General features: G+C 47.9%; 1 protein-coding gene across 2 annotated transcripts in view; it reads right to left on the bottom strand.

Moving 5' to 3' along the window:
• Positions 1 to 22,441, bottom strand: part of SARDH (sarcosine dehydrogenase) — a 94,286-nt gene that overhangs the window by 35,902 nt on the left and 35,943 nt on the right. For both annotated transcript variants that reach the window (XM_001505570.5, XM_029063127.2), the window contains exons 11-17: positions 17,603 to 17,744; positions 12,231 to 12,314; positions 11,070 to 11,183; positions 10,087 to 10,225; positions 9,027 to 9,140; positions 6,649 to 6,796; positions 1,903 to 1,996 (exon numbers count right to left, since the gene is read on the bottom strand). In XM_001505570.5, the coding sequence (XP_001505620.3) occupies positions 1,903 to 1,996; positions 6,649 to 6,796; positions 9,027 to 9,140; positions 10,087 to 10,225; positions 11,070 to 11,183; positions 12,231 to 12,314; positions 17,603 to 17,744 (835 nt within the window). The remainder of the gene's footprint in view (positions 1 to 1,902; positions 1,997 to 6,648; positions 6,797 to 9,026; positions 9,141 to 10,086; positions 10,226 to 11,069; positions 11,184 to 12,230; positions 12,315 to 17,602; positions 17,745 to 22,441) is intronic.

A 22,441-nucleotide genomic window follows, 5' to 3' on the forward strand; every position in this document is an offset into this window, starting at 1 on the left:
CAAGTAGAGGACACAGCTCATGAACATGCCACAGTTCAACCCCTTCAGTGGGGTGGGTTATAATCAGCGAAGGACACCCAGGGTTGCCAATAAATTAGTCAAATATATCTTAGCCATTGCACACTTGTATCATGTACCCTTGGAAGGAGTGGCATTGTCAACATGATCCTGGGAGGAGAACACGATGGCCTTGGAGCATTTGGGATGGGGGCTGTAGGTGGAAGGAACCAGCCACTAAATGGTAATAATTGGGAGCTTACTGTGGGCAGAGCACTGTGCTCAGTGATGAAAATTAGACTATTCAGGAGAAATGCTTTAAGTTTGGGTGGACTTGGGTGATTTTGCCGAAAGTGGCACCCATATTATGCCATTGAGTTAGCTTATGCGCTGGTGTAATGCCAGGGCTTTCGGGCTCTGGTTTCTTGGAGGGACATTGCTGTCCAACCTAGCCCAGTCCCCATGCCCAATGTTAAGTTACTCATGGAACTTCTCTTCTTGAGTGAATCACTGGGTGAGGGGTGGTAATTGTGGGTGCAGGAGTTTGAGGTTGGGCTTCAAGGGCATAAATAGGGAGGGTTCATAATATTATTTATTAATGATAATAATAATAGTTGTGCATTTTTCCAACTCTTAGTATGTGCCAGACACTGTACTAAGTACTGGGATAGATACGAGGGACTGAGTCGGTCACAGTCCCTATCGCACATAGGGCTCACAGTCTTAATCCACATTTTAGAGATGAGGGTAACTGAGGCCCAGAGAAGTGAGGTGACTTGTCCCCTTCTAGACTAGTCCCCCCTTTTAGACTGTGACCTCATTGTTGCATAGGGATTGTCTCTATTAGTGGCTGAATTGTACTTTCCAAGCACTTAGTACAGTGCTCTGCACACAATAAGTGCTCAGTAAGTATGATTGAATGAAGTTCACACAGCAAACAAGTGGCAGAGCTGTGATTAGAACCCAGAACATTCTGACTCCCAGGCACGTGCTCTATCCACTAGGACACACTCCTTCTAGAACAAGAACTCTGGACCCCTGAGTTCACACTCCTGACATTACCACTAACTCGAGCCAAGCTTCCGAGCCGCCCTGGACCGTGACTTCCCCAGCCATAAAGGGAGGGACACAGGAGTGTGCCTGCAAGGAAATGCAGATATGAGAAGGCTACAGAGAAGTATATTTTGGTTCGGTGATTAGGATGGGGCCACATTTAGCTTGTTTCAGTCCAGGATCGGAGAGTAGGGGAGATGGTTCTATCTGCTTCCATCTTAGGCACTTGGCTCTGGGTGAGCTGCCTGCCTGAGACATCCCTTCTCTGGGCAGCCACCGGAGATCAGGACCTGTCTTGCCAGCACAATAGCTTGGGATGGCTTCCTGGAGGACAGTGGACTGTCGAGGGGATGGAGCAGGAGGGAAGGTGTCGCACCCTAGGCGCACTTAAAGACAAAATGGGTGAAACCTACGGATGCAGTCCTGTGCTCACTGACGCAGCATCCAGTTCCAGGACACGAGACGCCAGATCCACTGGGATCCAGCCTCAATTTTTTTTTTTAAATTGTATTTGTTAATGATGATGACGGTATTTGTTGAGCGCTTGCTATGTGCCGAACACTGTTCTAAGCTCTGGAATAGCTGGATTAAACTCCCTGCTCTACACTGTGCTATACAGAGTCCTGGCTGATGGGCTAGGGCTGGTATCATGTAATCTCTTGCCTCCTCCAGAGTCCCTGCATCACATGACCTCCTGGCCTATCTCTTAGTCTGTTTGCCATCTTTTCTGCAGATTTGGTTAAGAGAGCACTGAAAGAGCACTGTGGGTCTGAGCAAGGGGTTCTATTTCTTATACTCTCCCTTTGTTGTGCCAAGAGACCCAAGCTAGGACTGAGGTTTTCCGGTACCTACCAGGTGCCCAGCAGCTCTGACCAGCTTGTGAGTCGAGAAAGGGAAGGCTTCGTTGCGCAGGTCTGTGTCTAGGACTTCCTGGAGGACCGTGCGACTGTAAGGAAGAACAAAACTACCATGTCAGGCTGGATGGTTGGGGCATCCCTGGGTTGAATTATAATGTTCTTCCTCCAGCCTACCGTGCCCTGGTTCTCTTTCCTTTCTGACCCATGCACTCCCCAACATTTCACTGACCACCCACACTCTGGTCAGCTGTCTACCATACTCTGCCACCCATTCACATCCAACCAGCCTTCCGTCTTGCCACCCCTCCCCTCCCCTCCTCTCCCCTCTCCTTCCCTCTCCTCCCCTCCCCTCTCCTTTCTCTCCACCTCCAACGATGCCACTGCTCCCCATGATCTGAGCTCTTCATAGAGGGCAAAAACATTCAGTCAACGTTTCCCCACTCCTCAAGAACCTCCAGTAGTTTCCCATTCACCTCTGCATCAAACAAAAATTCCTTACCATCTTCTTTAAAGCACTTAATCACCTTGCCCCCTCCTACCTCACCTAGTTACTCTCCTACTACAACCCAGCCCACACACTTCACTCTTCTAATGCTAACCTACTCACTGTGCCTCAGTCTCACCTATTGTGCCCCCAACCTCTCGCCCACCTCCATGCCTCTAGCCCGGAGTACCCTCCCTTTTCAAATCTGACACTCTCCCCATCTTCAAAGCTTTATTGAAGGCACATCTCCTCCAAGAGGCCTTCCCTGACTAGGCCTTCATTTTCTTTTCTCCCACTCCCTTTTGCATCACCCTGATGCTCTCCCTTTATTCACTCCCCTGCCTCCAGTCTCCCAGCACTCATATACATATTCATAGTTTATACTAACATCTGTCTCCCCTCTAGACTGTAATTTCATTGTGGGCAGGGAGTGTGCCTGTAATATTGTTCTCTCTCAAGCACTTAATACAGTGCTCTGAACAAAGTAAGCACTCAGTAAATACGAGTGATTGATTGTGGTCCCCTCCTTCCCATCTACTGCTCTAGCAAGGGAGTTACGGGTAGACCTAGTAAGGTAGGGAGAATGTCCACAGGGCAGCTCTTCTTTTGGGAATGGGAGTCGATGTCAACCCCAAAGTGGGAAAGGTACTTGCTAAAAATGCCCCAGGGAGGGACTCCAGTAGGTTCAGTGTCCAGCCCCAAATGCCTGTGTCTGACCAGAGATGCACCAACTACTGATGCACTCCAATGTCCAGCAAGAAAGGAGGAACAATACTATGCCTGCATGTCAGAAATAAACCCTTTAGAACCTACCAAAGGAAGGCCCTCCAGTAGCCCAGAGTACATGGAATAGTTATCCACACCCAGGAGTTATTTGGCTGCAGAAATGAAGCCACAGGCTACAGATAAATAGAAAACACAGCCCATCCTGCCCAGAACATATACTGGGTCAGGTTGGGGCTGCATGAGGGTGGTGGATTTTAAAACACTGAAGGCTGGTAGGTGGTCCAGGTGTAAATGATAGTCTGAGAAATTAAGTTTATACTCTCAGCCAATATTTCCAGGCATCAAATGCAAGCAGACAATTATGGCTTCCTAACAAAGGATCCCCTCAAATTAATGAGATCCCTTGTGTCAAGAGTCTGTGGTGGCAGGTAACGAAATCTAAATGGGCTTCAGCCTGGATAAATGGGATGGAAAAACTCACCTCCTGGCCTTGAATTTATGTACAGTCATTTGAACATTCAATTTAGAATTCCCATTCCTTCAGTGTAAATATTTTTATGTCTGCCTTCCCTCCTAGAGTGTAAGCTCTTTGTGGGCAGGGAAGACATCTGCTGCTTCTTTAGTACTTTCCCAAGCACTCACTGGAGAGCACTGCACCCAGTAGACATTCATTATTAAAACTACTGACTGAAAGCCTTATGTGGCTGGGAGCTTCGCACACAGGCATGAGGCTAACATTATCCCATCACACATTTGCCACTACAGCCTTGTGATCTCAGACACTCCCCTTCCAACCCCAGGCAAGAGACACCTGCATGGGATTTTAGCCTGCATGGTTGCTCCATCTGCCCTGGGGATCCACAGGCTGTCAGGTTTTTGAAGGCAGTCAATCAATCAGTATTATTTATTGAGCACTTACTCTGTGCTATGCACTGTATTAAGCCCTTCAGAGAGTATAATACAATAGAATTAGAAGACACATTCCCTGTTCCCTGCCCCAAATGAGCTAACTGCCTAGAGGAGGAGATAGTAATGTGAATAAAAAAGTAATTTATAATATATAATTTGAAGACATGTACATACGTGCTGTGGGGTCGGGGACGGGGTAAATATCAAATGTTCAAAGACCACAGATCCAAGTGCAGGCAGTGATTTTGTCTACCATTTCTATTTTTCTCTCCCAAGTGGTTGGTGCAGTGTTCTCCACAGAGCAAGCACTCCAGTGCCGTTAATTGTTTGCCAGATTGAGTTTTCCCATTCCCTATGCACTAACCCGGTCATGAGAGGATGGTCTAGTGGAAACACCACAGGCCTGGAAATCAGAGAAGCTGGGTTCTAATCCTGGCTCTGCCACTTGTCTGCTGTGTGACATTGAGTAAGTCATATAACTTCTCTGTGCCTCAGTTTCCTGTGAGCCTTATGTAGGACAGGGACAGTGCCCAACCCAAATACCTTGTATCTAGCCCAGTACTTAGTGCAGGACCTGGCACAGAGTAAGCACTCAACGAATAAAACAGTTATTATTATTATTATTATTGTTCAGTGTCCAGGAAGTGTGGAAGCTCTGTCTGGGAGAGCTCTATCACCACAAATGTCCCCCACTGTCCTGGACTGGGAACAATTGTCCTAGAACGGGGACAATCCTAAGCTACAAACTGTGTGGGGGGATACCTGAGCCCATTGAGTTTACAGCTTTTGGCTGGGAATATTACAGAGTGAGAAACTGGCTGAACTAGATGGCTGGAAAAATGGCCAATCCAATTGTTGTTCCACTCCTTGAGTCCTGCACCTACCGTGCCTTTAGATTTAGCCAGAACCGGGCACCAGGGATGGATCCCTGGACAAATGAAATCATCCCTGCCGTGACTTTCAGTTTAGGTCAGGCCAACCCAACTATTCACAACACCATCTGGTGGCATTTTGAAAGATCATAAAGCAGGCACCTTGCCCTTGAACCCTTGGGGAGGCTGGGCAGAGCCCAGAGGAAAAGGAGGGACTAGAGATGGAGCAGGAGATTGGCCAAAGTTTTTTCTGAGAACCCAAGCTCACCCACTCACTGGCAGGACTTGCAGCCTTACATGGGGGTGAGGAAGATGGGGAACAGAGAGGGAGGGCTAAGTGAGCTTCCAATCAATCAATCAATGATATTTATTGAGTGCTGACTGTATTAAGAGTACTGAACTAATAATAATAATAATGTTGGTATTTGTTAAGTGCTTACTATGTGCAGATCACTGTTTTAAGCTCTGGGGTAGATACAGAGTAATCAGGTTGTCCCACGTGAAGGTCACAGTTAATCCCCATTTTACAGATGAGGTAACTGCTCACTCAGCTGACAAATGTCAGAGCCGGGATTCAAACCCATGACTCTGACTCCCAAGCCCGGGCTCTTTCCACTGAGCCACGCTGGTCTCGAACTAAGTGGTAGGAGGCATATAATACAACAGAGTTGTTAGACCCATTCACCGTCCACCAGTAGCTCAGAGAGGTTTTGCATTCACCAAATTGAGGATGCTATAAGGCAGTGAAGGAAAGTGGTCTGGAATGTCAGCTGTTTCAGTAGCAGCAGGAAAAATAGAGCTGATGAGGCAGAAAGCATGGAGAGAGCTGGGCAGTTCTTTCCACCTCACTGCAGCCCTCCTGCCTGTTTAGAAAGTTCCAAAAAGATCATGCTGGGCAGGGAGAGAACTCCCACTGGCTTTCTTTTTCAATCATCCACTCTCCACCACTCCCTTCTGTCCTCCCTCCATCGGTCGGTAGCCATCAGTCTTACTGGGGCCTGGCCTCTCCCTGTGGTCAACCCCAAGATCCGCTGCTGAGAGAACCTCCTTCCCCTTATCTGCTCGAGCCCTCCCAGATCTGAGAAGCCCAAGAATACCCTGGCTCTAATCCTCATCCTTCCTTCACCAGCAGAGAGGACTTGGAGACATAGTTTCAGACGTCACTGGCATCGAGAGAAGCAGCAAGGCCTAGTGGAAAGATGGGCCTGGGAGTCCGAGGACCTGGATTCTAATCCCAGCTCCACCACTTGTCTGCTCTGTGACCTTGGGCAAGTCTCATAACTTCTCTGTGCCTCAGTTCCCTCATCTACAAAATGGGGATTCAATACGTGCTCTCCCTCCTACTGTGAGCCCCATCTGGGACCTGATGATCTTGCATCTACCCCAGGGCTTAGTACAGGGCTTGGCACATAGTAAGTGCTTTACAAACACTACAATGTTTAGTCAGGTGCTGGGTTGCTAGTGGCTAGGAGGCTAAAAGGCTGGGGAGTAACCTGACCCAGACATCTTTCAGAACTTCCTTCATCCTGGGTTTACCCTCCTAATTAGCTGGGCCAACGCTTGGATCGAAAGGGAAAACCCACAGGGGAATCTATCACAGCCACTTTTAAATATGGGCATCTAGGGTTAGCCCACCTTTGGTTACTAGGAAGATGGCTGGTCATCAGTTCATAGATCTCTCCCTTGCCCTCCTCCCCAGGTAGTGTATCACCCACCCTACCCACCCCTCATCTCCCAGGACCACTTTTACCTGGCTGGGCCCTGGATGCTGATCATGCCCAATTCCTCTGAGTAGTCGATGAGTTGGCATTGGAATTTCTGGTCCTGGAGCACTGAAGTGATGTGGGACCAGTTGTATTGGGCCACAGCCCCTCCCACAGCCAGATAATAGCCATCCCCTGGAAAAGAGGTGGGGGGTGGAGAAAGAGAACAGACTGACTCCCAAGTCTGGGCTGTATCAATTAAGCTATGCTGTTTCAAAATGTTTACCACATGCCTAACATTGTGCTAAGTGCTGGGATAGGTACCAGATGATCAAATCATACACAGTCTCTTTCTCAGGTGGGGTTCAATCTAAAGGGAGGGAGAAATTATATTTAATACACCTTTTTCAGATGAGGAAACAGAGACACAGAGCACCAAGTGACTTGCCCAAGGTCATAAGGCACAGCAGGTGACAGAGCTGAGATTAGAAGAACCTGGGTCACCTGGGCTCTTTTCTACTACACCACACTGCTTCTCTGTCCAGGCACAAAGGTGGTCTGTGGTTCTAAATCCAGCTGGGGTTTGGGCCCCCCAGCTCTGGGCCGGCCCTGCTCCTAGGGGAAAGTCCAGGAACCATACAACAACAACCGGGAAAGGATTTGAGGCCTGGCTGGCTGATTAATCCTGATGAATGCTCCTTTCCCCTCCTTTCTGCTGCTCCTAAACGTCACTCGCACAATATGTCGTGGGGATAATAGGTGCAGCCACCTACTGTAATTGAAAAATAGATGAGCTTTTATTACACGCTCCATCCGTGAACAGCTCGCATAGCCATAGAGCTTCTCTCCTTCCCATTAGAGCTTTAATGAGCGCTAGTGTGGAGTCGGTGTCTGCAAAGGGAGAGAAATAAGCACGGGGGTGTGGATTGAGCCTTAACACACGGGATGACTCTGTAACACTATACTCTCCTAAGCACTTAGTACAATGCTCGGCACACAGTAAGTGCTCAATAAATACCATTGATTGATTCATTCACTGACTATTTCCTAGTAGATAAAGCATGAGCCTGGGGGTCAGAAGGACCTGGGTTCTAATTCCGGCTCTGCCAAATGTCTGCTGTGTGATCCTGGGCAAGTCACTTAACTTCTCTGTGCCTCAGTTACCTCATTTGTAAAATTGGGATTCAGAGTGTGGGACAGGGACTCTGTCCAACCTGATTAACTTATATCTACCCCAGCCCTTAGAACAGTGCCTGGCACATAGTAAGCACTTAACAAATACCATAATTAGTATTATTATTATTCTTGGGGAAGGAATTTCCCCTGGGGAGTTTCTCTTGGGCAGGAATCCATGTCACTTTACCCCATGGTGCCAAATCTCTGCACCAAACACAAGATCCCAACTGGAACACTCTCCACCTGCCCTTCTGAACCCAAAGAGAGGCTGTTCTTCTTGCCTGCAGCCAATTTAGGCTAGAATTTCTTCACCACTAGGGCCCACAGACTGAGAAGTGTGGCATGCTTGGTCAAAATGAATCAGAATCTCAGCTCCTATAGAGCAGGGACGAGGTATTCTGGGTGCTGTAGGTCACGGGAGCTCAGCAAGTAGAGGCTAGCTTTGACACACTCTAAAATGGCCCCCAGTTCTTAGCTCTGAAGGAGGCAGAGAGTTTGCCCAGCCCTGAATGTTATTACATGGTAACACAACTACACAATGTTCAGCTCACCTAGTTCATATGTGGGCATGTTGTAAGGCCAGGAGCCCTTTGGCAATCATATAGTGATTGACAGCATTCCACCACAACTCATTTCCTCGGCAAACACCGGGCAACCCGCAAGGCTGAAATCTAGAACCACCACTGCGCCCTCAAGGGCTGCATTTAAACCGATCTCCCTGAACCCTATTATTATTATTAATAATACCGATAATGATAATTACGGTACTTGTTAAGTGCTTACTATGTCCAGGCACTGTACTAAGCATTTGGGTGGATACAAGCAAATAGGGTTGGACGTAGTCTCTGTCCTAAGTGGGACTCCCAGTCTCAATCCCTTTTTTACAGATGAGATTACTGAGGCACAGAGAAATGAAGTGACTTGGCCAAGGCCACACAGCAGACAAGTGGTGGAACTGGGATTAGAGCCCATGACCTTCTGACTTCCAGGCCCGTGCTCGATTCGCTATGCCAAGCCTGCTTTCTGCTTCTGCGGCGAGAAAGAATTTTACGCAGGGCCGTAGCCATTTAAGAATTAGGCAGAGGAGACTCTGACAGAAATTTCACAGTTAAAATTTCACGTTAAAATTCCAAGCCATTCTCCCAGCCCAATCCCTAGAGGACCAAGCAAACCAGCCCACAGGCAAGCACTCTCCCATCAGCAAAGACAGAATCAATGTGAACTCTCCACTCAGTGGGGCAGGTCTTACCTTCAAATACAGGGGCCAGCTGAGGTGCCTGGTTTTCTGGGGCCAGGCTACTGACTGTCAAATCGCTCTCAGCCCCTCCCCGTGCATTCAGCATGCATGTGTACACAGTAGATCCTGGGGGCAGATGAGAGAAGCCATTGTGGGTTTTTGGGGCCCCTGAATTCACTCTACCCCACAACTCAACTGCGGTTCTCATCAGAGCACAAGCAGTATCACTGCTGGATCAGATACGAGGACCATCTCCATCCATGGCAACGGGATGCTTGGAGAAACTGAGGGAGCCATCCTTACAATCCCTCCTAAATCTTATGGATGGACCATCTAATACCTTTAGCGTTTGCCCCTAGTAACCTTTAGGGACCATTTATCCGCACCCTTCTTGGAATAATCTGTATTTTCTGCCTGCACTGAGTTCTATGCTAATAATGAATTCTACATACCTACCAGCTACTGTTTAAGAAAAAGTTTTCTCTGATTTGTTGTGAACCTATTATCCTCTGTTCAAAGGAGAAAAAAGTGAGCCCCAGAGAGGGTAAATGACTTGCTTGAAGTTACAAAGATTGGCTATGAAGCAGACCTGTGCTACACAGCTGGATAGATTCTGTAAGGGAAAAGGAGATATGGGAAAGATTGGATTGGGGGTGGGGTGGGGTGGCCTCTCAGAATACAAAGAGGACCCTCTGGAGCCCCAAATCCTAGGTTCTCCATTGGCTCCATGATTCTGGGTCATTAGGACTCTATAGGAGCCTGTTCTTAGCTTACAGACCCCAGCCTGCTCATGGTGTTTCTCCAGCCAAGACCAGAGATCAGACAAAAAGAGAACCCACTGCATTAACACCCACCCAGGGATCAGTCAGACCTCCATCTCCCCATCCTCAACTCAGGGCAAGGGATCCGTGACTTCATAGTCTTGATGCTCAGTGTGTATGTTTATAAAATGGTTCAGCAACCCAGCTCCCCTTCTGCGCATGTCCTTCCCACTGAATCCCAGCCTTCCCCTGGCCTCTAGATAAAAGTTAGGGGGTCCTCGGGGAGCCCGTCCCCCAAGGTCAACTCAAACCTGGTGCCTTGCTGACATCTGCTGAAAAGAGCCAATCTGCAGCCTTCCTGGCATCGGGACCCAGCAGGTAGAACTTTCCAAAATACGACATGTCAAACACAGCGGCTGCCCCTCTGCAGGTTAAACACTCTTTCTTGATCTGAGAATCACACACAGACAACACAGGTGGGGACCCTTTCATGGTTTTCCCCTATACAATAAACCTCATTTGAGAGCAAATGGATATGAAGAGCGAAGTCCAGGACTTGGTACTGCCTTGCCATGAGATTTCAGTCCCATCAGCTCTGTCTGAGCTGACATCTCCCCCCGACACCCAGCCTTGCTTCCCTCTCCTCACTCCCTCCTACGCCCATCAACCACAAAAATCAAATCCAGCTCCGAACACAGCCTCAGTGTGGAGTCTGGTGTCATTCTGTCAATGAGCTATTTTCCTCCCCAGTGTAAAGTTTCCCTTAGGGACAAGCTTGCTCATCCTTGGATTGCAGCAGAAGTGGCAACATCAATGTAATTGGGTCTCATTCTCCCAAACCGTGCATTTTTGTGGGATTTGAACAGTCAGAATAAAATCTTGCCCTTTAGGCTGAATCATTTTCGCTGGTGTCTCAGCCTGGGTGTGAGGTAGCTTGGTAACTTGCTAGAATATGAATGATAGTAGGCTTTAAGCTCTGGGGAATTTTTAAGACACCTTTTCTTGGGGCCTGGGAAAAGTCACAGAACAAACTTTTCATTTGCTCTGGAATTCTACCACTTGGAGGGCAGGCGCCTCACACTGCTATTTGCTTGATGACCGAGGGATTGAGGGGGGCAGGTCCTTCTGATTGCTGTCACCTCTGGTTGCCAAAGGTCAGCGGGCCCCAGCTGGGCCCCAGCTGAATCCCCTTATCAGCTTGACCATGGTTCTCAGGCATCTGGGGACCAGGTGCTAAATGAATGTGATCAGACGAGCAGCCTGGACCGCAGTGGAATTCAAACCGACTACTTACAACCTCATGATGAGGGGGGAAATCAAAAGTGTATTCATCTCCAAGCAGCTTGTTATAGCTGTAGTCTTCATGGGGCTTGTGTTCATAGGCACCATAATAGTCATAATCAAGGATCTGAAAAGGAGAGGAGATGAGAAGATCAGAATGGCAGCAGAGGGACAAATAGGGGAGGTCCGGATGATTCTTGCAGCAACACAACATCAGCACAGGCCTTTTTTTTCTCCCTGCTGATATCTCCGGCTCTCCAGCTCACTTCTGATCTCTGCTTAAAGGCTCTTTTCTCCGGCCTGCACCTTTTCGTTCCCTCGTTTCCCTCTGTTTCGCTTCCCGAAGTATCCGGCCAAGCTCCTTTCACTTCCACAAGCTGCCAGCCCTCAGCCACATGACTCCATTGATCACTAAAGATTCCTGGGCAGGAGATGGCTATGTCATTTGCCACTGTCCCCAGAATAAGGGGACCCAGCTAAAACCAGTCTCACTTGAAACATTTTGACTTTTAAAAGGAACCCTTTTAAATAAATCCTGAAGTGCTCCCAAGCAATGAAACGATGGCTCATTTTGGGTGCTCCAACTCTGCTGTTTCTTGCTGGATCAGAATTGTGCTGGCCTGCAGGTTGGATCTGCGTGGGAAATGCCTCTCATCTCTGAAGTTCAAAGAAAGGGGGGAAATTGAAACCTATAGCCGAATTCTGGACAAGAGCTGGAAAAACCCTGTTTCTGGAAAGCTATGGATGGAGTTGGTAGCACACCCTGGTAGAAGAGAAAACAAAGGGAGAAGGACATTTTGGGGAGAAATCTCTTTGTGCCTGATGACCTTATTATAGGATGCTGAGAATTGGAAGCTTCATCAGTTTTAATGTGAAATTGCACCCCTATGCTTTGAGGGTTCAGGATGGAACTACCTTACTTTATAGGAGCCCAGAATGTTGTGACCAAAAACACTCTTTTTCACAGGCAACCATTTACAAGCATATTCCAGAAGGTTCATCAGGCACTTTGCTGATATGGACTCTACCCCACTAAGCGTATCCCTGCAAGGGCTACACCCAATAGCGGTCGATCAGATGCCTTGGGAAGCCCCTGACCCCAACATGCCCCTTCCACCTCAGAGACGTTCCTTAGCCATCACTCAAAACTGGGGGAGAGGTTGGTTGTGCTTACTGGAGCAGTCCCTTGAGGGTTGAACCATCCAGGCCTCTCCCAACCGTGTCTCTCCTGGAACACACAACCCTGTCGAAGGAGTTCCTGGGAGAGGGAGAAGAAGAGCATGGTGATTACAGTTAGTCACACCCTTGCCAGTCACAGCTATGAGGTGACACAATACCTACTAACCTACATTCCAAACTGCCAGACAGCGTCTCCCCCATGCTCCAACCAACCCACCCCCACGATAGCAATATCCCCCAAGATAAGTCAGGATTTATGTGACATTTCTGATCTGGCCCTTAGTTCAGTTGCTGAGGGGCTGGCCCTGGGATTTTTTATCATTCGAAGGGGACAGAGAGAGAAAAGAAAAAACAGGGAAGTGCAGTTTGGATGCTTTACATACGGGAACATGGTTAAGACAGTTTCCCACATTCCTAAGGAGACTACTAACCCCGTGGCTGAGTTAGGATATCTCAGCTCTCAGGGGAAACAATGGTTTAATATATCTCTCTTCAACACAAAAAGTACCAAATCAGGTCAGAGCAATGATCCATCCAGTAAGCACTCAATAAATACGATTGAATGAATAATATACTAAGAAGAAGATGGGACAGAGACGAAGGAAGACTGAGGATACCAGAGTAGGTAGGAAGAACGGAGAGGTGAAGTAGGAATGGGGAGCACATTGTGGGCAGGGGATGTGTCTGATTATTGTTGATTTGTACTCTCCTAAGCACTGAGTATAGTGCTCTGCACACAGTAAGTGCTCAATAAATATGATTGATTGAATGAATGAATGAATGAATGAATGAATGAATGGGAGCAGAGACTTGAGATGGCATAGAGATAGATGAGAAGAAACATGAGCAGTTCCAAGCAGTGGGTCTGACAATAAGCCACTAAAGCTCTGCTTCATAGGAATTCTGCCTTTATGCCTTGACTAAGATACCGAGCACCAAATGCTGATAATAAGTGCAAGGACCTGGTCCATTCCTTTCAGCTTTTTGAATTATCCTTGCCACGATTTGACAATTATCCGAAGCAGTCTGAAAGCTGAGTGGCAATATGGTCTAGTGGAAAGAGCATGGGGTGTCAGGAGACCTGCATTTTAATCCCAAATCTTTCAATGACCTGCTGTGAGACCTTGGGCAAGTCACTTTACCTCCCTGTCTCTCAGTTACTTCCTCTGTAAAATATGGATAAGATTTCTGCTCTTCCAACCTCTTAGACTGTGAGCCCCATGTGTACAGGCTCTGAGTCTGAGCTGTGATTTTTTTGCACTCAGAAGAGTGCTTGCCACATGTAATTAATAAATGTCACAATCAATACCATAGCTAGGCTAGGATTCTCTAAAGAATCCTTGTTCCTCAAGGCCAAACCAGAGTCACCCATTTCATAGGGGAGTCATCAGCAAACCTCCTGTTTGTCTGAACACCTGCAAACCAAATTTTCTCCATCAGGATTCACTCCAGAAATGAGATAAATGAACCCAAGAGGATGCTTTCAATGTTGACTATCAGCACTATATGCAGAAAACAGGGAAATGTTTGACTGTGCTTTTTAAGCCCTTACTGTGTGTCAAACCCTAAGCGCTGGGGTAGGTACAAGTTAATTAGGTCGGACACAGTCTCTATTCCGCATGGGGCTGACGGCCTTAAATGGGAGGGAGAATAGGTATTAAATCCCCATTTTACAGTTGAGGAAACTGAGGCACAGATAGGTTAAGTGATTTGCCCAGGGTCACACAGCTAACAATTGGAAGAGCATTTGGCAGAGTCGGGAATAGAACCCAGGTCCTCTGACTCCCAGACCCATGCTCTTTCCACTAGGCCACGCTGCTAGTAGATGGATGAAGAAGAAGAAAAATTCTGGAGCTGTTCCTCTTTAACACCATAGCAGAAAGTTCTGTCTGTGTTGTCATGTCAGGCAGAAATCAAAAGGTAGAGGAAAGCATACTAACATTTCTCCAAGCTGAGATGGATGCTCAAAATCTCTTTCGATTAACATTTAGGTAAAAGAGCAGTTCATATTGTACAACACATTTGAAACTATTTCCTTCTATTTATAGCCCAGGGCACATGTTCTGTTCCTCTGGGTATAAATACCCACTTGTCACTCAACAAGGCGTGACTCATTAGATGGTGTAAGAGACAGATTTCTCTTCTGCCAACTTCTCTTGAAGCTGGCAGTGGGGTGGCGGGGACGGGATGGGGAAAGAGGTGGGTTGCGAGGTCGACTCACTCCAGTCTCTCTAGACTATGGAAAGGACTCGGGGGAAGGAGCCTATCCAGTTCAGACTGGGAGGTTGCTTTGGCTCAGAAGTTAGCCATTTCACCTGATGTGTCCAAATGCCCAGAGCCTGAGGGGGAACCACAGACATTCTTTCCCCCCATTGGAATCAAAACTAGGAATGTCAAGCTGTGTTTCTGCTCTATTTCAACTCTCTGTCAACCACACAGCCCAGTCCAAACCCTTCACTGAAATCTGAACCCCCTCCCCGATTTTCCTAAGAGTCGTATCTGTAGGGTCAAGATGACAAAGTTGGGTGTTCCCAAAGGCCTGGCCAGCTGAGGGGCCCCCTCTCTGTGACACTCCTACCCCTTTCTGCGGGTCCCCCTCACGATCCATTAAGGCAGGGTAGATACAGGGCCCCCCACAGATGCAGATGACTCCTGGCTACTTTGGGCAAAGCTGGAGAGGAACTGAAGGGCCCGTTACTCTATCCTCCTCTACCCAGTTGGAGCAGGGTCAGGAAGCAGCCCGGTGTAGTGGATAGAGCAGGGGCCCGGGAGTCAGAAGGTTATGGGTTCTAATCCCAGCTCCGCCACTTGTCAGCTGTGTGGCCTTAGGCCACTTCACCTCTTTGTGCCTCAGTTACTTCATCTGTAAAATGGAGATTGAGACTGTGAGCCCCATGTGGTACAGGAACTATGTCCTACCTGATTTGTTGTATCCACCTCAATACAGTGCCTGGCACATAGTAAGCTCTTAACAAATACCACAATTACAATTTTTATCTGGACCCTGGGCAACCAGCCAGGCACATCAGTCTTTCAGCTAAAGGTGGAGACGTGTTCAGGGTTTGCTCCATGTGGTTTTGGATCTGACTGTAGACCAACACCTTCCAAGGCCAAGAGTCCATCCTTCGGTTAGCATGGGCTCCAACAGGTACAAAAGAATTCACCCCCCTCACTACCCAGAGAGGTAGACAACCCTGACCATTTTCCAAGCACCGGAAAGCACAGAGTGAGAATTAGCCTCTTGCAGTAGCATGAATAAAGTTTCTCATTGGAGAATTTTGCAGTGCAACAAATTAAATGCAGGTGTCAGCGACTCCAGACTTTCCTTCTGATTTCACATGGATTTAAGATCCAAATTCTCATTGCAGGCTGTTCAGAGGGCTTTGGGGGAGAAATAGGGACGAGATCTCCAAGTCTGAAGGCCTTTTACTCCTCCTTGGGCCAGCCTGGTTCTCTGAGGGACCCCCACCTCCTTCAGGCTCCAGATACACTAAGGAAATTGTGCAGGCAGATTAAAGAAGGGTCAAGAGGAATTCTTGGATGACAAGTCCACCTTGAACTTTTGGAGGGGAGGTTGGGGATATAAAATGGTACACCTAGCAATAAGGATGGTTGTCAAGGAGAGAATAGTAGACTCACAGGACCTACAGTGTGATCCAGTGTGACTTTTCTTGTGTTCTTCTGTTCCAGGAAGAAATTTCTTAAACATGTTAAAATAACGCCTTTCTCTAAGTGCTGAGATGCAGCCTTTGGCTAGTATCAACCAACCGGGCCTGGATCACCCCTCATCACACAGGCAAAGGGCTTCTTGGAAACAGGAGGAAATTGCATTTAGGGACCCTCTGTTCCATCCAAGCTCAAGGAGCCCCAACTCCTCCTTAAACAGAGGGGGTGCCCCCACTCCGACCCTCACTCTCTAGAAGATTGTCTGTACAACTGAGACCAAAAAAAAACACATCTTAGGAATGCCCGATTAAAAACCTGTTGAAAGTATCTCTTAGGAGACTAAAGGACAGTTGATGCCAAATCTTGGGCCTGAATCATTTAGATTATTTACTGGGTAGTTTGGCTTTCAGAGCAGGACAAGGCAGCAAGATCAGGGCTGCTGGCTTCAGGCTCCACGTTTCCCCATGCACAGTAGATGTTCAGTAGTACCAGGAGAGGTGACAACAGGAAAAGCAACGTAGCCTAGTGAGAAGATCATGGGTCTGGGAGTCAGGGACTATCACTCTGCCACTTGTCTACTGGGGGAGATTAGTTCTCTGGGCCTCAGTTACCTCATCTGTAAAATAAGGATTAGGAATACGAGCTCCATGTGGGGCAGGGACTGTGTTCAATCTGATCACTTTGTATCTATCCCAGGACTTATTACAATGCCTAGAACATAGTTTAGTGCTTAGCAAATATCATTTTAAAAAATTAAAAAATTGGTAGCTCTGTTTTGAGGCACCATGAGCGGGGCTAGCCATAGCATCCAGTAGTTCTGTCCTTACCTTCCTCCGGGACTGGGTGGATGGTGTTGGGACAAGGTGGCAGAACTTGCTAAGGACAATCTGTGATCCATCTGGGAGGTGGCTGCTGATGGAGCAGAACTAACGCCTCTCCCTTCCCCAGAGCAGACGGGGTCACAGGCAATCAATCAGACAGTGGTATTTATTGAGTGCTTACTACATGCAGAGCACTACACTAAGAACTTGGGAGAACACAATACAACATAGTTGGAAGACATGGTCCCTGACCACAAGAAGCTTACAGCCATCCAATATTGCCTAATTAATCCATCAGTGGTATTTATTGAATGCTTACAGTTTATAGAGCAGTGTACTAGAGCGCTGGGAGGTACAACACAACAGAGATGACGGCATGTTCCCTGCCCTCATGGAGGTTACAGTCTAGAGGGGGAGACACACATTAATATAAACAGATTATGGTTATGTTCATAAATGAAATGGAAGTCAGGAAACTTGGGTAGCATTGGAGAAGTCACTTCATTTCTCTTTACCTTAGTTTTCTCATTCGTAAAATGGGGATTGAATATCTGTTCTCTCTCCCCCTTAGACTGTGAGCCCCAAGTGGGATAGGGACTGTATCTGATCTTCTTACACTGTGTTGATCCCAGCGCTTAACCCAGTGCTTGGCACACTGTAATTATTATTGTTGTCTACATAGACCCGACCTCAAAGCAAGCCATCTTTCCCCGAGCTGATCCCCCTTTCCATTACCAACTCTCCCATCCTGCAGACCAGAAAAGAGGGGATGTCCTCTGCTTTGGAACACCCCCTCCAACCCCACCATTTTCCTCTCTGCAGCCACTGACCACCCACTCCCCACTCCCATCCCCGCTCCGCCCCAGCCTCGCCCGGGGACCTCGTGCAGCGGATCTCTCCTTCTGTTGCGTCCGGCCAGGGGCTCGTCATGGGGAAAGACGACGGAGTAGTTCTTGGCGTATGACTCGTGACTTCGCTCTCGGATCCATCTGCGGTCAGCAGTGAGGGAGCTGTGAAAGCGCCTGAAGGGCCCCAAAGGAGAGGAGGGTTAGTCTTCAAGGGGTCCCAGCCTCCCTGGGGATCAGGAGGCCTGGGACGGAGAGGATCCGGGAAGAATGGTGGAGGCAGAAGGGAAAAGTCCATCCTGGTACCATCTAGCCAGTCCTAGGAGCTGCCCAGGAACTGGAAGAGGAACTCTGGTCACTGTAAGGCCTCAGGCTCCAACTGAGGTCACAGCCAGCTTGACTGCAGTTGGGCTTTCTGGAGATGTCAGGGAGTTAAGGATGTATTTTCTCCTCCCTCTACTCCCCCGCCGCCTCCTCAGCACTTGTGCACTCAGCCACCCATAGCTCTTCCCTACTTATTGATTTGCACATAAAGCCATTTAACCACATATTTATTCATATCCATTTTTCCATTCTCCTTTTCTTTCTAGCTGTAAATAACATTATGTCTGCCTCCCCTGTTAAATCAAAACTTTTACTTCTGTTGTGTTTTCTCAAGAGCTTAGCACAGTGCTGTGCTCAGAGTAGGAGCTTGCCGGTGGTGTCAGCCCATGCATGGACAGTCTTACAGATTTGGTGGTGTTGGGGATCTCCTCTGGAGGTCCTCTCAACCACCCCCTCACTCTCCAAGCATTCCAGCACCCAAAATTCCCTAGTGACATGGGGGAGGGAGTCACTCCTGTTCTTATCAGGACTGAGGCTTGCTCAGTCTCCTTCACGGGCTGAAATCATTCCGAAGGTCTAATCTGAATATCTGAAGACACAGTATGATTCCATTTTGTCTGGAGCATTTCTCCAGCCTCTTTCCACCCTCGAAGAAGACTGTGAGTTCCCTCTGCCTCCCACTCCCCACCCATCTCTTCCTAGACTTCCGTCCCAGTGGGTCAGTAGCCCCGTTTTGTTTAACCTTCCCCAAGCGTCATGTGGGACAAGAACTGTGTCCGACCTGATTATTTCGTATCTACCCCTACAGTTTGGACAATGCTTGGCACATCATAATCAATTAAACAGTGGTGTTTACTGTGTGCAGAGCACTGTATTAAGTGCATGGGAGAGTATGATATAACAGAGTTGGTGAATGCATTCCTCCCTACGAAGAACTTACAGGTTAGAGTCTAGAGTAATCGCTTAACAAATACCCCAGTTATTATTTCTGGCTCCTTGCGATGGCAGCTGAGGCAGGGGACCTTCCCAGAATTCCGACGCTTTCACCAATGCTGTTCCCACTCAGAAGACTGTCCCTGAGCTGATCCGCAGGCTCTCCCCTGGTCAGAGATCTAGCATTTCACCTGCAAACTGGCCGGCTGCCCCTCCCACCTTCCTGGGTTAGGCAGGGCAGTGAATTGGGGACATACGCCTTTCTAAAGGTGTGTGTAATCAGAGTGGACAGAAGAATTAATGAAAGCTTTTCAGAAACCGTTACCCAGGACAAGGGACTTATTACCATATCCCGGAGCACAGAACCGAGTGGCAGGAGAGCAAGGGGCTGCACCTGAGACCAGCTTGTTCGACTCCACATGTTTCCATTCGATTGTGTCCGTCAATTTGGGGACACACAGACGTACAACAGTGACTTCTTGATGTAACCTGTTTGGGGAGTTTCAATAGAGGGAGGACAGCTGGGCTTTTAGAGCAAGATCAGTCAATCAAAGCAATAATAAGGCTAATTATTATTATTATTATATTTGTTAAGGATTCACTATGTGCCAAGCACTGTACTAAGTGCTAGGATGGATACAAGAAAATAATAATAAAAATAATGATGGCATTTGTTAAGCGCTTACTATGTGCCAAATACTGTTTTAAGCTCTGGGGTAGATACAAGATCTTCAGGTTGGGGTAGATACAAGGTCATCAGGTTGTCCCATGTGGAGTTCACAGTCTTAATCCCCATTTTACAGATAAGTAACTGAGGCACAAAGACGTGAAGTGACTTGCCCAAAGTCACACAGCTGACAAGTAGCAGAATTGGGATTAGAACCAAAAACCTCTGACTCCCAAGCCCGTACTCTTTCCACTAACCACGCTGCTCAGTGCCAGTGTTGTGTCCTCCTGAGTCTAACAAATGCCCAGATAGCCAGGCTCCTGCCAAAATCACTTTCCTAGCAAGAAGAGTAGACAGAAAAGAGGAAGCATAGGTTTCCTCAGAGGAGTTTGCAACCCAAACCACTACTTCAGCCCTGCAGACCCGGGTTTTGCCTCTGCCTACACTCCACCGTCACCAGCAGACTCCCAAGGTCCCCATGAGCGAAGCTGGCCAGGTAGGAGGTGGGTCCCGGGGGATATTCCTGGCATCAATAGAGAGAGAGATCACAGCTATTGGTTCAACTAGAGATGAGCCCCCCTTTAGTACCCTAGTCCTCCACCAGCCCTCAGCTGTCCACAGGGACATTTCGGGGGCTGGTGGATCCGGCAGGTAGAGGCCCCTTCTTATTGCCCCCTTACTCACCCTGTAGCTCAGTCGGGCATCAGACAGCAATTGAGAGTTCAGTTTAGAGGAGAATGGCTCACTGCTACACATTAAAATGGACTCCCAGCAATTTATAGGGCTACTATCTCTCCTTTCTTCCCCCTCCATATATGCCAGACCACCACTTTCTCAATCAGTTATTGAGCACTTACTATGTGCAGAGCACTCTTCTACCTTCAAAGCATTATTATGGTCACATCTCCTCCAAAAGCCTTCTCCGATGAAGCCCTCTTTCCCCAAGCTCGCTCTTTCTTCTGCATCATCTATACAACTTGAATCTGTAAACTTTGTACATTTGGTATTCGCCCCATCCTCAGCTCCACAGATGTTATGTTCATATATTTAAATTATATACGTTACTTATTCATATTAATGCCCGTCTTCCCCTCTAAACTGTACGTTCACTGTGGGCAGGGAACATGTCTGTCCAATTCTGTTGTGTTGTATTCTCCCAAGCGCTAAGTAGAGTGCTCTGCACACAGCAATCACTCAGTAAATATCATTGATTAATTGATTGATTGATTGATTCACTGCCCGCTCTACCTGAAGCCACGGAAAGCTGCCAAGGCTGAGATCCAGCCTGGCCAGACATCGGAGGCCTGGCAGAGGAAGGCTGGCAGAGGAGGCCTGGCCGAGGAGGCTTGGCAGAAGAGGACCGGAGGAGGTTCGGGAGAATTCCAGCTTTCAGCACTGAGGAATGCTAGTGGCTTGAGGAACAGGGAAGAAGGAATTGAGAGGCCCCAGGGCACATCAACTGAGAGCCCTGAGCTCTGAAGCTGTGGAGTGCAAGGCTTTTCTTCCTTCCTTCCTTGCTCTTTCCCTCCATTATCCAGCAGAAAAGAGCCCAAGTTTGGTTGAGCTTTGGGTCCTTCCCTGCCTTTCCCGTCACGACACCTCCATCCTTCTTGTCTCACAAGCCTATAACAGTGGCATTATCTTGTCTCCTCGCTCTCATTCAACCCACATATTCAATCCATCACTAAACCCTGTCAGTTTGACCTTCACAACATTGCTAAAATCTGCCATTTCCTCTCCATCCAAACTGCTACCACACTAATCCAAGGATTTATCCTATCCCACCTTGATTACTGTATCAGCCTCTTTGCTGACCTCCCCGACTCTCCACTCCAGTCCATACTTTACTCTGCTGCCCGGATCATTTTTCTCCAGAAACTTTCAGGCCATGTTTCCCCACTCCTAAAGAATCTCCAGTGGTTGCCTAACGACCTCAACATCAAACAGAAGATCCTCACCATTTGCTTTAAAGCCTTCAGTCACTTTGCCATCTTCTAACTCACCTCACTACCATCTTATTACGACGCAGTCCGCACCCTTGGTTCCTCTAATGCGAACCTTCTCACCGTACTTTGTTCCCATCTATCTCATCTCTGACCTCTTTCCCAAGTTCTGCCTCTGGCCTGGAATGCCCTCCTTTTTCATATTCAACAGACAATTATTCTCTGCTGCTTTAAAGCCTTATCGAAGGCACGTCTCCTCCAAGAGGCCTTCCCTGACTGAGGCCTCCTTTTATCTCCTCCCACTTCCTTCTGTGTTGCCTTGACTTGTTTCCTTTATTTATCACCCCTCCCGGCCCCATGGCACTTATGTACGTATCCTTAATTTCATTTATTTATATTGGTGTCTGTCTTCCCCTCTAGGCTGTAAACTTGCTGTGGACAGGGAATGTGTCTGATATATTGTTATATTTCACTCTTCCGAGCGCTTAGTACAGTGCTCTGCAAGGAGCAAGCACTCAATAAATACGATTGACTGAGTGCCTGACCTCATCCCCTGCCCTTTCCCACCCCTTCCCTAAGCCAAACTTTATAAGGGGATAGGGAAAGAAGGGAAGCCTTTGGGTGCATGGGACAGGGATCAGCAAGAAGAACCCTCAGGAGTGAGCAAAGGAGCCTTGTCAGTTATCCTTTACTCCTCCCTCGTTCAACCCACATATTCAAACCGTCACCAAATCCCGTCGGTCCCACCTTCACAACATCGCTAAAATCTGCTCTTTCCGCTCCATCTATACAGCTACCATGTTAATAGAATCACGTATCCTATCCTGCCTGGATTTACTGCATCAGCCTCCTTGCTGACCTCCCAATGTCCTGCCTTTCTTCACTCCAGTCCATTCTTCACTCCACTGCCTGGATCATTTTTCTACAAAAACGTTCAGGACATGTCATCCACCCCCCCCCCTTCAAAAATAGGGTGTCGATTAGACCGTAAGCCCGTCAAACGGCAG

Source organism: Ornithorhynchus anatinus, chromosome 4 (genome assembly GCF_004115215.2).
Source record: "Ornithorhynchus anatinus isolate Pmale09 chromosome 4, mOrnAna1.pri.v4, whole genome shotgun sequence".
Lineage (NCBI taxonomy): Eukaryota > Metazoa > Chordata > Mammalia > Monotremata > Ornithorhynchidae > Ornithorhynchus > Ornithorhynchus anatinus.